This window comes from Anser anser, assembly GCF_964211835.1.
Source record: "Anser anser genome assembly, chromosome: 15".
Lineage (NCBI taxonomy): Eukaryota > Metazoa > Chordata > Aves > Anseriformes > Anatidae > Anser > Anser anser.
Window position 1 is genome coordinate 13,885,630 of NC_139736.1, and position 14,586 is coordinate 13,900,215.

General features: G+C 45.1%; 1 protein-coding gene and 1 long non-coding RNA gene across 5 annotated transcripts in view; both read left to right on the plus strand.

Moving 5' to 3' along the window:
- Positions 1-11,692, plus strand: LOC310882007. Its single transcript, XR_014572751.1, has 2 exons — positions 1-9,657; positions 10,134-11,692. It is a non-coding gene; the product is annotated as an uncharacterized lncRNA (long non-coding RNA).
- The window catches only part of CARHSP1 (calcium regulated heat stable protein 1), a 38,868-nt gene extending 24,571 nt beyond the window's left edge, over positions 1-14,297 (plus strand). For all 4 annotated transcript variants that reach the window (XM_083800100.1, XM_083800103.1, XM_083800101.1 and 1 more), the window contains exon 4: positions 12,479-14,297. In XM_083800100.1, coding sequence (XP_083656226.1) covers positions 12,479-12,641 — 163 coding nt within the window. In that variant the 3' untranslated portion in view covers positions 12,642-14,297. The remainder of the gene's footprint in view (positions 1-12,478) is intronic.
- Positions 14,298-14,586: the final 289 nt, after the last annotated feature.

Below are 14,586 nucleotides of genomic sequence, written 5' to 3' on the forward strand. Positions count from 1 at the left end.
TGTCCGGGTCACCGGGGAAGCTGGAGCTCCAGTTTGCCTTGATTACGGAACGCTTGTGACACCTCACGTGCCAAGAATGGTTTGTAATCTGTCACCCTTATCTTAGCACAGAGCAGTTCTGCGGATGTTATGGAAAAAGAACAGCATAATCTCTGACTGCCAGTGTTATTATAAATCTGTTCAGCTGAAAACTTGTAGATGATCGTGTTAGATCTCTTAGAATAAGCTGTGTGATTTCACCCAAACAAAGAAGCTTGCATTTATGTGAAGCAAATCATCTAGGCAGTACCCAGCTTTAATTTAAAGTTTTCTGACATTGAAAATTAACTTTTTACTTTGCACCGCTTTTATCATTATTAAAGTAAAGGTTAATTACCTTCACTGTTAAGAAAAGTAATTTGCCTAGCTTCAGTCTCAAGCAGCTTATGGCTAAACTTTCTCTGTTAACAGGTTCATTAGCACCCCCGCTTTTTTTCCTTGAACACTGATATTTATCACCTCTGAATATACCTTCTGATAAATCAAACAAATCGAACTTTTCAACTTCCTCATTTTTTTTTCTCCAGTCTAAAACAATCTTTCCAGTTTCTTTTCTAACTGTGCTGCAGAATTTAAATATCACTTAAAAATAACGAATATAAATGTATGGATAGTTTCAGTATACAGAGAGAAAAATCTCTTCCACACCACTCCTGCTCTGTTTCTCTTTCTATATGTCCCATAATAGCATTAGCCCTTCTAATCCTTAGTCTTCTGCTGAATTGCTTATCTGCTCTGACCTCTGCATCCTCTGCAGTGTGAGTTTGGTGCAGTCCCAGATGCAGTCTGTCATCCCCTGGCAGCAGGGTCTGCATTCCTGGCTCCCAGACACATGACTTCATATTTGGTTGCAGTGCAGCACATCTGACTGGAATAGGCCCTGCTTGCCAAGGCATCCAGATCGCTCTGTGACTGCACTGTCTTCTGTATCTGTTTGGCTCATCTGCAAGGTTTAGTAGACAATTTTATATTTGTTTCCAGATTGAGATGTTGACCAGCTTGGGGGCCGAAACTGTTTCCTGTGGGCCAGTATTAAGATCACCGAATGTTTATTTTCCAATAACCTCTTTTAGATCTGTCACCACGTTTAATCTACCTATTGCTTACTATGTTGAAGCTGTATAATCCTCATTTTTTGTTTGGAGTGGTTATCCGGTGGTAAGTCAATAAAAGCCTTACCAAATTATTCAGGTGGCCCCAGTTATCTTTCCTGCTCACGTGGTTAGCATGTGTCCTTTGAGCACATTGGCCTTCTTCCAATTTTTCTGAAATGTTTACTGCATGATGGACCATTCTGGGTACACGTGCTGCTCCTGCCCTCAATCCCACTCCAATCAGCTGTAACTCCAGCGATGTTTCACTGTTTCTATTTAAGACCCCAGTATGTCTCCTATGCTGAGGACCTATATGACTTTTATAAAGGTTACTTTTTGACTGCAGTGATTTCAGTGGTCTGTGTGAGAGGCCCCATCTCACAGGTGTCCCCTCTTGTGGGCTCTGCTACTATCCTGGATGCTTTCAAAACGCTTTGACTCTGAGCCATCACTATACTATATTTAAATGAATATGGCCTGGATGTGGCATGCTATCTTTCCCCTTTATTCCACCCAATTGATCTATCCTAAAAACAGTATTGAACAAGTCATTGTGGTTGTAAAAGTTCGTGAGCAATCACACTTCTTGATGTATTTTCAGCATGTTTATTTTGCTGACGTGTGTCAAGTTCTCTGTTTACCCTCACTCTTACTCAGCCATGCCCTCAGCCTGCCCCTGCAGCGAAAAGTTGGAGTAGATAAAGGATGAGAGGGGGAGAGCTGATGCATGGGCAGGGCATGGCAAGCTCCAGCTTCAGCCTAAGCTCTGGCTTCCCAGGTCTCAATTTGGTGTCCTAGCCCTCAGGCCATGCTGCTTCTCTTCAGTTTTAATTGCTTCATTTCAGTTTAATTCTTGTGCTGGTGGAGAACAGCCCGTCTCTGTGTCACGCTGTACAGAGCAGGGCATGCTGCAGTTTTTCTGTAGTACAGCAGATCTCTTAAAACAGAGCAGGTGTCTTCTGTTCACCATAGATGAGAAGATTGGAGGGGACCTCCTCTGCCCTGCCCGCTGCTGGAGGGTGCGTGTGCCTTTCTGGCAGATGCATTTCCCAACCTACTCTTAACAATTCCAGTGATGGGGATCCACTGCCTCCCTGGCTGATCTCTTCCTATAATGAACAGACCTGGTTCTTAATTGTTTCTGATGTTCAACCTACCTCTCCCTTGCTTTATGACCCTTCACTCCTCCTTCCATCTCCATAGCAGGTGAATGATGTCTTTCCAGTTTAAGCATGTAATTTATGTGTTCAAAGATCATTTTCCTTGCTCTTTCAGAGATGTTTTAGCAAGGTTAGTTCATATGAATTCTGTAAGACTGAAGGATGCACTTTATGCGAGTCTTCTAGGCTAAATTCTGCTCCTTTGAAGTCAACGGGATTTTTTTTTTTTTTTTTTTTTACATTGAACCAGGACTGGGCCATAATTTTTAGTGTTTTCTATATAGGAATAATCTCAGAGCTTAGATCCAACATAGCTGATGTTTCTGCCCGAACATGTTATTACAAAGTGCTATTATCAAAGTACAAAGTATAAAAGTTTTCAGCAAGTTATTATTCTTTAATTACTCTAAGTGTGTCTGAATTAGTTGGAAACAGCTTTTAGTGCTAGAAGGCGATGGTATCACTATCTTAATTCTGGTGCAAGGTAGCACTGGAAAGATGAATTAATAACGTCTTTCATTTCAGTTGATTTCACTGTGATTTAGAAACATTGCTCTTTACTAATGAGAACTGCTTTTTACAGCAGCATGCTGTAACCATCACCGTGGCTCAGGAAGACTCCAATGACTCTGGTGTGCATAGTGTGGGTTTTGAGGTACTGCTTAGGTTTATCGTGCAGTGCTTTTCGAGGTGTTTTCCTCAGTTGAACGTGAATGTGGGATAGACATCAACCTGCTCACTGTCTCAGTGCGTTATAGACATCTACTTGTGAAATGAAAGAGGATTGTTTCTGCTGAATCAGTTCTTCCTGAAAGCTAGGATTTCGGGAACATGATTAAAATGGTCTGCCAGTTTAGATCCAGTAAGATTGTGAAGAACACAGCAGAGCAGTCTACGTTGTGGTGATCGGTGAATGCTCTGAGCATCAGGAGCAGCTGCCAATCTTGCAGATTAATAAGTTTTTAAATATAAAAATTTAATTTGAAAGATTTTTTTTCCTCCTAAGCTTTGGGAAGCAAGGTAACACTTCAATGGAAATGCCTTCTGTGAAATGGAATCTCTCTTTCCCATATCTTACAAAAAAAAAAAGGGGGAAGGCTAATTACACTTAACATGGTGTTTCCATTTCCATAAATGAATGAGTGTTAGCCTAAAAATAAGTTCAAGCGTGTGTGGCATGTGGCGTTCAAACTCTCGCTCCTTCATTCGGCATTGCAATACTTTCAGTTGCAGTATCTGCTAGAGTTTAAGATGAATACTTGTTCTTTTGTCGTGCGGACGTGGTTTATGAATGGAGTTTGCAGCAAAGCTGTGTTACTGGGGGGCTGGATTTACTGGGTACGGGGAAATACAGTCTAAAATGTCAGTTTGGAAAGCAATTGTTAAAGGGGTTTTGTCGGTGTGGCTTTGTCTATTTTAACAGGTGGCTCTAAGGAATGGGGAGAAGAATTGGTTTGGGTTGGCTTTTAGTAACACGTGTGTTGGGCTGGTTCCTCTTTGAACTGAGGAGGTGCAACTACACAGAACCGCACCGTGAGCCAGGGCAGCCTGCAGTTCTCTCGAAATGCCAATGTCTGCTGGGGGCAGGTGGTAGCATTTCCTTCCGAGCCACCCTCCTGCGGCAGATAGCGAGGTGTGGTGGCAGCTCTGGTGGCAGTCACTGCAGGCGGTGGCACTTTCCTGGCAGCACTCGTGGCACCTCTGCAGGCCGGTCTGGGGATGAAGCATCTGTGGCTGAAACTGCACCACAACGGCAGCGCTGCCGCTGTTCGGATGGACGGATTGGAGCCAGGTCTCGCGTACCGACCTGCACGGCTGCTCCCCTCTGCACGTGCTGGGGCTGGTGCTGTGCTGGAGTCATCCTGCCTCTGCCAGCCAGCCGAAGGTGCGAGCCCCAGGCTTGTTGGTGCTTCCCATGCTATGTGCATAGCGAGTCCTGCTTCCTTGCACTTGCTGGAAGTACTTCTCAAGCTGGTACAAAGGGTTGTTCTAGGAAAATGTGGGCTTTTTTTTTTGTTTTTTACTGTGCTCAGTTTAGTACTATGCCCATCTCCTGAACAGAAAACAAAATGTGCTTGCTAGTAGTGAGTGTAAAACCCTAGCTGGCAGCATGGGGATGTAGGAGTCGCTGAGATTGTAGTTCAAGATAACGGCTCTGGAAGGCTGGAAGCAAAGGAAAACGAGTTCACCTGGAATAATTTATTTTTTTTGTAAACCCTTTAGTTAATTTTTAAATAATGACAAGTACTGTTAATTCTTTCATTTCTGCCTTCCTGGATGGTTGGACTTGATGATCTTAAGGGTCTTTTCCAGCCTCTGTGATTCTGTGACCCGCTGTCACCGAACTGATGGTGGTGTTGTAGTGCCAGTGCTGAGAACTGTATCGTCCTCAACACCTTACCTCCTCTGCTGGTGTTTCATGGCTGGAGTAACTCAGCTCTCACAACTTCTTCATGTTTTGACCATTACTGGAATGTAACCGCCCCTGGGGCTTCAGTTTCACTCTTCATACTCTTCCTGCAGAGGTGGCATGTTTCTGGAGAGCAGGCTGGGGAATCCCCTGGGTGGTGGCTCTCGAGGTTCCCCGCACCTTGTGCTGAAGGGGAGCCCTGCGGGCAGGGCTGTGGGGTGGAGAGAGGTGAGTTGGAGGTGCCTGTAATTGTAGGTCAGATGATGTGCTTTTGGGCAGTACACAGGAATCCCGCGCATCTGCTTTCCCAGTGTGTTTGGGGGTGAGCACATGCAGGAGTCTCATTTACCCTCGGGGCCTTTGCATTAGGCTGGGATTTGGCCTCGAGCCTGTGTACCTGCAAAGGCAAGGCAAGGAGACATCACCAGGGAGCACTGATGAATTAATGACCACACTTTTTAAAAAAGGAGTTTCATTTGAAAAAGTAGCTGACTTCTTGGAACAGGAGAAAAAAACACGTGCAGTGCTTGTGGGTTTTCTGCAGTTTGCTGGAGCTTGGCTCTGAAGGGGAAAATGCTGCATTGCAGAGAGGCCTTCAGGGTGTCCTTCAGGCTGCTTTCCTGACCCCGTGTCTAACGATGGCTTTGTAGAATTGGCGTTGTACCTCCCCGAGGGCTTCGCTGCACAGCACCTTTGGGTCCCTGGAGAGAGGCAGAGTTTGCTGTGCTTTGCTCACACGTTGTGTAGTGACCTCAGGAGAATATGCTCCTAGGGCCTGCAGCTCGGGAGTACTGGGGGAAAAAAACAACCACAGAAGTGGTCTCCCAGTGGGATCCCAGGTGGAGATACGGTCCTGTTCTGCTGCAATTGGTTTCTGGCTGTGCTGGAGACATGCTCTCAGCAATGTCTTCCTGCAGGGAGGAACCCAGCCGTGTCCTGGCCACTGTCCCACCGCATCGCCGAGCCTGACTTTCGGAGCTGTCCACACCCATGGAGGCGTCTTATCACACTGCTTGCCTTCCTCTGACTTTCTGCCAGATCGCTGTGCTTAATGCACAACATTAACGCTGACATCTTCTGTGCTGCTGCTCTTGTAGTGGGGTGTAGCAATATGGACTGGAAATTAGTCGGTAATTAGAAACAAACCGAGAGCTGAATGTGAGCTGAGGGAACGGACCCGTCCAGCCCCCGTACCTTTCCTGGGAACGAGCAGCGGCTTCTGCTGGCTGCGGGCAGCTGTTCTGGGGCTGCTGGGAAGCCAAACCTGAGCTTTCAGGTTTCCTTCCAAGTACTCAAGGCACTCGATGACTTGCCTGCTTTGAGCTGCACGCTTCCTTCCTGATGTGCTCCCCTCCTGGTGCCTTTCTGCAACTGCTGAAGTGTCTGAAATAAGTAAATTGTTTGCAGGGGGAGGAGAGGCTGCAGAACAGCAGCTCTTACTTGGGAGGGGTTTGGATGTTAACAAAACATGGACAACCTTTTCCTTAGGGTTCCCGTCTACCCCCAGGTTGGCTCAGGAAACCTGCATGCTGCAAGGAATGCCAGCTTGCTGCGGCCACAATTGTAGCACAGCGTTTCCAGAATCTCCACCTGAGTGATAAAAGCCATGACAGGGAAGGGTGAGACGTAGCCTGCAAGCTGGGCAGTGGGCTGTGCAGGAGGCTGTAGGTGCCCGAGGATGGAGACTCTGGTTAGTGAGCACAGAAGAAGACTAACCAGGGCTTTGGCTTCTGGATGCAAACGGGAGGTATTGCTGTGACAGGATCCAAGCTGGATGCTTGTAGGAACGGGTGTTTTCTGTACGTCTGAGTCCTGGTAGGCCTCTTTAGAAAGCTCTGCCTCTTGCGATCACCACTTCCTTCTTGGTGCCCAGTGGGCTGCTTGGTGTGGAACTGGCTGCCGAGCAGGTATGGAGACGTAACTATCCCCAAGCATGGATTCAAAAACCGTGAGTAGAGATCTCAGCGGGGAGATGTGGCAGCGCCTGGGAAGATCTCTGCAATGGGCCAGATCCCCCAGAGACCAGGGCAATCCTATAGGTGAGACCTTGGTTATTTACAGCTGGGATTCCTTGGTGCTTGGACCTCTTTCACACTTGTCTGTCCCAGTTATGAGTGTGACCGGTGGGTGAGAGGCACCATGCTTCTGGTTTGCCTGCCTGCTGCCTCCGTAAAGTCATTGCTGGCATCCTTGATATCTGCTGAGACTGCAAGGGAGGGTATTTGGGATTAGTAACTCAGGATGGTTCACTTCTGTTTGGGTCTGCTGTTTAGTAAAAACACAAGGGTTCTGGGGGGCATGCTGAGGAGTGAAATGAGCTTTGAGAAGCCCCCGAAATAACGCAGCCCGTCGGTCCGTGGGAGCTGGCTGCGTGGTGTGATCCGTGGCAGCCTTGTTGACCAACACGGCTCTGAATTCACTGAAAACTCGTGTTCGAAAATGTTTCCATTTGACTTCGTCTTTGTCCCAGAGGGTTTAACTAGTGCCTTGGAATATGAATAACAGCTGTGAGGAGGAAGAGCTAGAACATTTCTTATTTAGGTAATTTCCTAATAACCTCCCAGCTCCCTAAAAATAGTGCAAGATAAAAATGCTCTACCGCACCAGACTGGCACTGAGCTGGGAAATGGGAGTTACTGGATAATCTAAAGCTTACTTTATTGTGTCTCTCTCTGACACAAACATCAGGAAAACATTTCGCCTTTTTAGCTTAATTTATCAAAATGTCTTAAAATTCCTGGATACGTAAATAGGCATTAGTTTGAATAGGAATATGTGTACAAGTCTCTTAATGCATTTGTTTTTAGATCAACATTAAATAGAGTAAAAATAATTACATAGTTATAAAATATGTATTTGTAGAAAAGATATAAAATATTTCATCAATATATAACATCAAGAAGTCTGTTTAATTTCTTCTAACTTATCTGGGTAACTTACATTGTGTATAGAGCAGCTGCTGCAGACAGAATCTGTTCCAAGATCTCTGTTTACGTTCTCCCATCTCCTCCAGTTCATTTACCTCCCAGCACTTAAGGCAATTGCTTCCTGATGGAGGATCTTCCTGCAGCTCTGCCATCCAGTGTGGGGCTCTGCCATCTCATCAGCTTTCAAGTGCCATTACAGTGTTCTTTCTTGACACCACCAAAAATACTGCGTAATCTGGGTGCTGTTCGTTCCTGCTTCTAAGCATCACTTAGCGATACTGCTGCTGGAGCAAGTCTGCATCTACCCAGTACCACTGTTCCAGAAGCAGCATTTGGTGGGCAAACACTGCTGTTACACTGTTCACAAACAGGTGTAATCAGGCTGCAGACTGAGACCTTTGTCCTCTCGCTTTTCATGTGCGCCGGGGACAATGAGTTAATGGTGTATTTGGTAGGCACCAAGAGTAACGAGTAGTCAGAAGGCTGCAGGGAAGAAAAGAATATCTGATCTGTGGGAGACAGGCTCAGAGGCTGAAAACAGAGTATGAAATTCAAGCTGCTTGTGTGGCCACAGCCTTCTCACATAGCTGTGCAAAGGACAGTCCTGGTCTTGATCAGGTCAAGCAAAAAAAGGGACAAACTAGGGGATGAGAAAAAGGAGTGCTGGGATAGAATGAGAGTTTTATCACAAGCTTCAGTCTCTTGTAGCGTCAGTTTGAATAAGGTAAGAAACCAAGAAAGGATCTGATGCTGTCAAAATAATGCTTGATCCTGTTAAGAAGTGCTTTCTAGTGGAGAAAAGTGTATTTTTCAGGGTAATCCTTAGGGCTGTGCATTTTTCAGGGGTAATGTGACCTCACTGGTAAAAGGAACAGGAGTAATTAACCTCATGATTCCAGCTTAAGAAGCTTGGGTCAGATAATTGCCTTTTTTTTTTTTTTAAATGAGTTAATGCACTTTTTATTTTCTGTGCAGACGAGGGACTGTAGATGACACTCCAACCAGTGGTCTAACAACTGCCGAGGGATGCGGTGGCTCTCAGTGACAGCTGAGGACACGTCCTCTAGTCTGGCGTGTTCCCGTTGCTTCTCCTCTCCCTGACTGCAGCCTGTTGGACGTTAGGCATACCACTTCTGTGCGCATACCAATTTGCTTGTTCTTATTTTCATGGAAAAAACAGCACCACTTTGGTTACCAGTGCACCTGCAACCCCTTTCTTACCAGAGCTCATCCTGGTATATGTTCATATTTCAATTTTAAGCCAAACACATCCCAACAAAAGCCACATCATTTTTAGCTCTTGAGCTGTACTCCTTCCTCACTTGAATATTCAAGTGATATCTAATTGCTTTTTGTTTTTCAGGAGCTTAAAACACTGTCCTTGTGTATGGGTGTGTCTCTGGTGCTTCAAGAGACAGCGTGACTCCACTTTCCTTCTCGCTTAACCCCACCTACTAATACCTTTTGCAGTTTTCAAATGTTTATATTGCTACTGCATCTCATCCTGTTTTACAGGAGCTTTTAGAGAACATGTAAGGTTCCTGTTTGTGAAAAAGACTTTTCAGCCAAACTTAAGATCTTTTCCTGGGCAGGGCATCCGTTCTGTTTGGTTCCTGCAAAGCAGTGACTTCTGAGCTCGCTGCTTGCTCTGCGTGTTCATCCTCTGTGCAGGAATCAAAGGTGATACTTGGGGTTGTGGAGTGGGCAGCCATAACGTCAAGAGGAGACGCTGCTTTAGTTCCAGCTTCAAGTAACAGCTCTGCCTCTGCTCCCTGAAATCCTGTCTGCAGATGGTCCCGCTGCTCGAGGCCAGATGAAGAAACATGTTTCATTACAATTTGTTCCAGTGGCTCAGCTGCACTTGAGTCAATGTAGACTTTCTGCATCGGCTTGTATTGTCTACACTCATTACATCTGAGCTGGGAAATGTTTCTGTTCACTGTTTTTTGCTAATCCAGTGGTTTTTTTTGTGTAGATAATGCGTTTGTGTGGTAGCGTCTTCCACCAAAAACTGTTACCTTGCTCAGGTGGGACTGCTGCCCTACATGGGGTTGTGTTGTGTGTTACTGCTTGTGGCAATGTGTTTTTAGCTCAAATAACAACAGTCCTTTTGTTCGGGGGACTGAGGGCTCATTCATCTGTATGCATGAGCACTGCAGCAGCATGATGCACAGTCGTAGCTGATGCTCATGAGTTACTGCACTCAGCAGAACAATCAAGTGTTCATTTGCACTTTATTTTTCTCCAGTGTTTGTATTTTGTTGTTGGTGGTGGTGGTGTCCTGATCCCTGTCTTTGATGCCTAGTTTGTCTGTCACAGGGGTGCAGGCTGGCTGGGCAGGTCTGCCTGCACTGGGTTGGCTCCTCATCCCCAGGGTATTCCCGTGGTACTTGCAGGTCTTCAGGCTGCTGCCCTCAATGCTAGGCTTTCAGGTACCAATTCATACAATATGTCAGGAACATGCTTTCCCTCACCTAACCCTCAGTTTGTGTTTTAGCTGTAGTACCGTGGGGCAGCAGCAGGACGCTCAGCCTCTGACACAGGACAGTCCTTGACTTCATCTATGGCAGAAACTCTCTCAACGGTCCTGCCAGGACTTCAAGGCCAGCCGAGACATTGGGGCACATTTCTGTCTTGCTCTGGAGTGCAGCCCGTGGCTTTATTGCTTTTTTGCTGCTTTGCAGTGATCAGTACTTGAGAAAGCATAAAAGAACCACATGGCAATGGGGCATTGCCTTACCAGGATCAAACCTACTGGCTCATTCACGAGATTCAAGGGGGAGATACTGTCATTTTTCTACATGGAATTCCTGTTTTAGTCAGGGCTCGACCCTCTCCTGCATCTCTTCTTCAGGTTTCATGTCCACTTCTCAAGCTGTTAGACAGAACAAGTAACCTCTTCTCATCCTTGCTTGAAATCCTTTCATTCAAAGTCAGGGCTGAGCTGCAGAGCATGGTGGCAAAATCCTTTAGCAGTAAGAAAGGTTAATGAATCTCTGCTCCTAAAAGGATAGTAAGTACTGGGTGTGCGAATCCTTCACAGCTAAAAGAAATATCAGACCTGTTAGAAATGGGGGGTGAGGGTTATAGATAAAGGCAATAACTGAAGGAGACGGACACAGCAAGAATCTAGAGGTGGGAGCTTGACCATGGTGTGTGCAGTGTGAGACAGGCCTGGGCTGACAGGCTGGCCAGGGGACTTTGGAAGTAAGTAAAGGTCAGGCGGATCAGCTTGTGTGGTAAGGAAGGGGCTGTCGGGACTGATGAAGGAGGATTTATCTTGGCTTTTTGGTAAATATTTATTCTGCCTGCAATTTAATGCCATTTTCCCAGGCACCACTCTGAAGAGTTCAGCCTAGGACGTGCCCTCCTGGGTCTGATTCCTGCAATGTGGAGGTTAGTCCAGGGATTTAGGACCTGAAGAACATGTTTCAAAGCACAGGCCTTGGGAATGCCTTTAACTTCTGTCCCTGCAGTGACAGAAGTATTTGCAGGGTAAAATTCCTGGGTGGTGTGAATATGCCCTCAGTGAAGGCAAATAACAAACACAACTGTCCAGTCCTGACCTAGAAGACTTCTTTTTTTCTTCTCCCTTTCTCTGGACTACCCCCCACCCTTCTCAAAAAAGTACACAAGCAAGTCATGTGCACAAGGCATCCAGATTTTATATTTAGCATGTTATCTGTTCACCTGGCCTGTTCTAGCTACAAATGGTATGCGGTGCTGCTGTGAGACGCTGAAAAGCCCCTAAAAAAAAGAAATCAAGAGCCTGTGCTGTCAGAGAAGGGAATCCTGAGCACAGGCTTGTGTAGGTATATTTAAAGAAGGGTGAGGTAGCATCCTGTCAAAGAATGTGAAAATGTGGTTTTGGAAGGCATCTCTGCATGTCCTCAGTGGCACATGCTGGGATTTTTATTAAAAAGCTCTGATCTTGAACAGGGAGGTGTGGAAGGCCGTTACCCTTCACAGCCCTGTCTCCTCGGTACGTGACCCTGGATAGAAGGTGCCAGCCTTTCTGTCACTTCCCACTGTTTTCAGATAAGACTTAAACACAGTAACAAACGTGGAGTGCGAGTCCTCCAGTATCCCACCTCATCCAGTATCCTGCCTCGTCACACTGGGAGAGGACTGGTAGAAATGGGCAACTGGATGCTGGAGGAGAGCTTTTTTGGTGAAACGCATCAGGGCCACAGAACTAATTTGATTATTCATTTATTTTCCAGCAAGTAATTTTAAAACATTTGACACTGTTGTACTTGGGCTTGCTTTATTTTTTAAACGCCCCAGGCAAACTGCATGTTATGGGGGAGTAACCTAAAGATAAAATCAGTGACTACAATTGAACAATCTTTCTTTAAAAAGGAGGAGGGGGAAAAAACAAAACAAAACTTCATAACCTTAAGAAAGGGTGGGGGACCAACTTCCTATAGCTAAAAAACAAAAACAAAACAAAACAAAAAAACACAGAACCCAAAACAAAGCACCAGTGTCAGCCCTGCCCCCTAGTGCTGCCAATGAGTAAGAGGTTGTAGGAACATGTGTGAAGGTGTGAGGTTCATAATAGTATTGTCCAAAGTTGGGTTCAGTTGATTATTTTTTTTAAGTCATATTAGAGGTTGTAGGTGAAATTGTTTATTATTTTCTAATCTGATGTTGTTTGTAGAAATTTCGTAGGATTTTGCTGTGAGACAACCAAAATCAACTTCAGCTTTGATGACCGATGGGTTCTATTAAAACAAACAGAAAATCTTATCTTAAAATCTTACCTTAAGCGCATACAGCATTTGTGATGATAAAACTTTAGAGTAAGCATGTGAGTTATGATTAACTGAAGCTTTCTTTCCACAGCATCGAAGGCGAGTACGTTCCCGTGGCAGGCGACGAGGTCACCTACAAGGTGTGCACCATTCCTCCAAAGAACGAGAAGCTTCAGGCCGTGGAGGTCGTGATTACCCACCTAGCCCCAGGAACCAAGCACGAGACCTGGTCGGGGCATGTCATCAGCTCCTGAAGGCGTCCCAGAGGCAGCGCCGCTGCTGCGGACACTGCCTGTGTGGGTCACTGCTCGACAACTGGCTGCAGGGAACCTGACCTAAGACTAGTCTAGGTACTGTGCGGGAGGAAATACTGCATTGTCAACAGCAGCAGCAGTAGGCCAAAATTACCATATTTACAGCAGGTCTGATTTTAAAAAGGAAAAAAAAAAAGGCAATCCAGATGCTAATGAAATGAAAAATATATATATTAATGTGTTCACAAAAATGTATTTTAAAGAGATTTAGTTTATGTGCTTTGAGGGGGGTGGATTTATTTTTTCCTTTACCTTGTGAACCGATTCTAGTGAATCCCCAGGGGAGTCAGGGAGAGGTTTGAAGGAGAGCTCTTGCAGCACACAGCTGTAGCAGAGGTGCAGGTCCAAGGCCCCATGGGTGCGTGAGCATTGTGAACCCTTGAGCTGCTCTTCTGCAAGTGTCAGAGCATGCTTACTGTTGCAGCAGAGCTTGAATGCCTTGGCTTTAGACTGAGCAAGCTGTTTCTTGCTGTGAGTTTTCCTTGTGGAGGGAAGCTCACAAACAGAGCAGCTGCTGCATGGTGGAGAATCTCCATCTGGTGGTTATGTGCTGTTGGCCATGGCTGGGTGCCCTTCAGGTGCAGTGTTTGCAAATGACCTGTCTTCATAGGTGTGGAATTTTGTGTTGTTTTTCTTAAAAAGCCTGGATTGTTTGTGAATTTACTTTGGTGCCTTGATGGTTGATTAACAACAGATTTTATAGGCCAGTATTAAAAAAAAATAAAAAAAAAATTAAAAAAAATTGCTTTAAGGTAAGTGGTAGAAAGCTGTAGCGTAGCTTTGTAGCCTCTGGGTGTATCTGAATTTATACAAATCTGAAGATTACCTTCTTGATTGCATCTAGATGATGAATGTCTGCTATGGTATTTCACTCAACAGACAAAATAACTGTACTTCTGAAAAGCAAGTTATATGATTCTATGATACGCTGTTTAGCTCAGTGTATACTGTGCAAGTTACTTAATAGGCTCAGCTGCCTGGGCAAAGTAGATTCTGCAGCTGTATTTCCTTGGAAGACCTGCTTGGTAGGATGTGATATGGTCACCCTTGCCCTGATGCTCTTCCCTGCCTGCAAGATTTCCTGTAGTCGATGTAGTGCAACTATACTGCTCCCATTTGCCTTCCGTACCTTTTTTCAAACGAAGCATCTTTCCCTTTTGTTTCCTACCAGTGGATTTTTATTGACTTTGCAAATAATAATAAAAAAAAAAGAATAAAAATAGAAAAAGATGGCATGCTACTCTTCTGTCAGTTACATGACAGTGTGCCTTCAGTTGCCTGTTTGCAGTTTTAACAATAGGCACTTGCTGTCATGAAATGTCTCAAGACTCTTTCACAGCAGATGAGCTGTTCCAAGGGCTGATCTGCGGAGAGCTCAGCTACGTGAAGGTTAGTAGCTGCTGTGATGGCTTGTCTTACTTTAAGCTGTGCCTATATTACACTATAGTGTATAATAAGGGTGAGCCTGCAGTAGTGGTTTTTTTGTTTTGATTTGTTTTCTGACAATATGACTAAGTAATGGTGGGTTTAACACTAACTTGTGGAATATCACACGTTGCTTTCTTTACAATAAATGCAACCATTATAATGCTTTAATATATGTCTTCAGTCTGCTCTCTGCATAATCTGTATTGAAGATGATTAGCATTAAAGACAGAAGAGACTGCGGGTGCCAGCATATGCAGACTGGTATGATCGGGTGCGTTACCAGAAGCGTTAGGGAGGAAGTTAGGAAGTTTTCTGGCTGTGTAATCTATTATCCTACAATATATACTACTATTTCTGCAGATATATCTTTATATAGTATTTAATATTAGCTATTATTTGTATTAGCATACATTAGAGGGAACACAGAGGCTAGCCTGGCTGCATTGACTGAACCCTG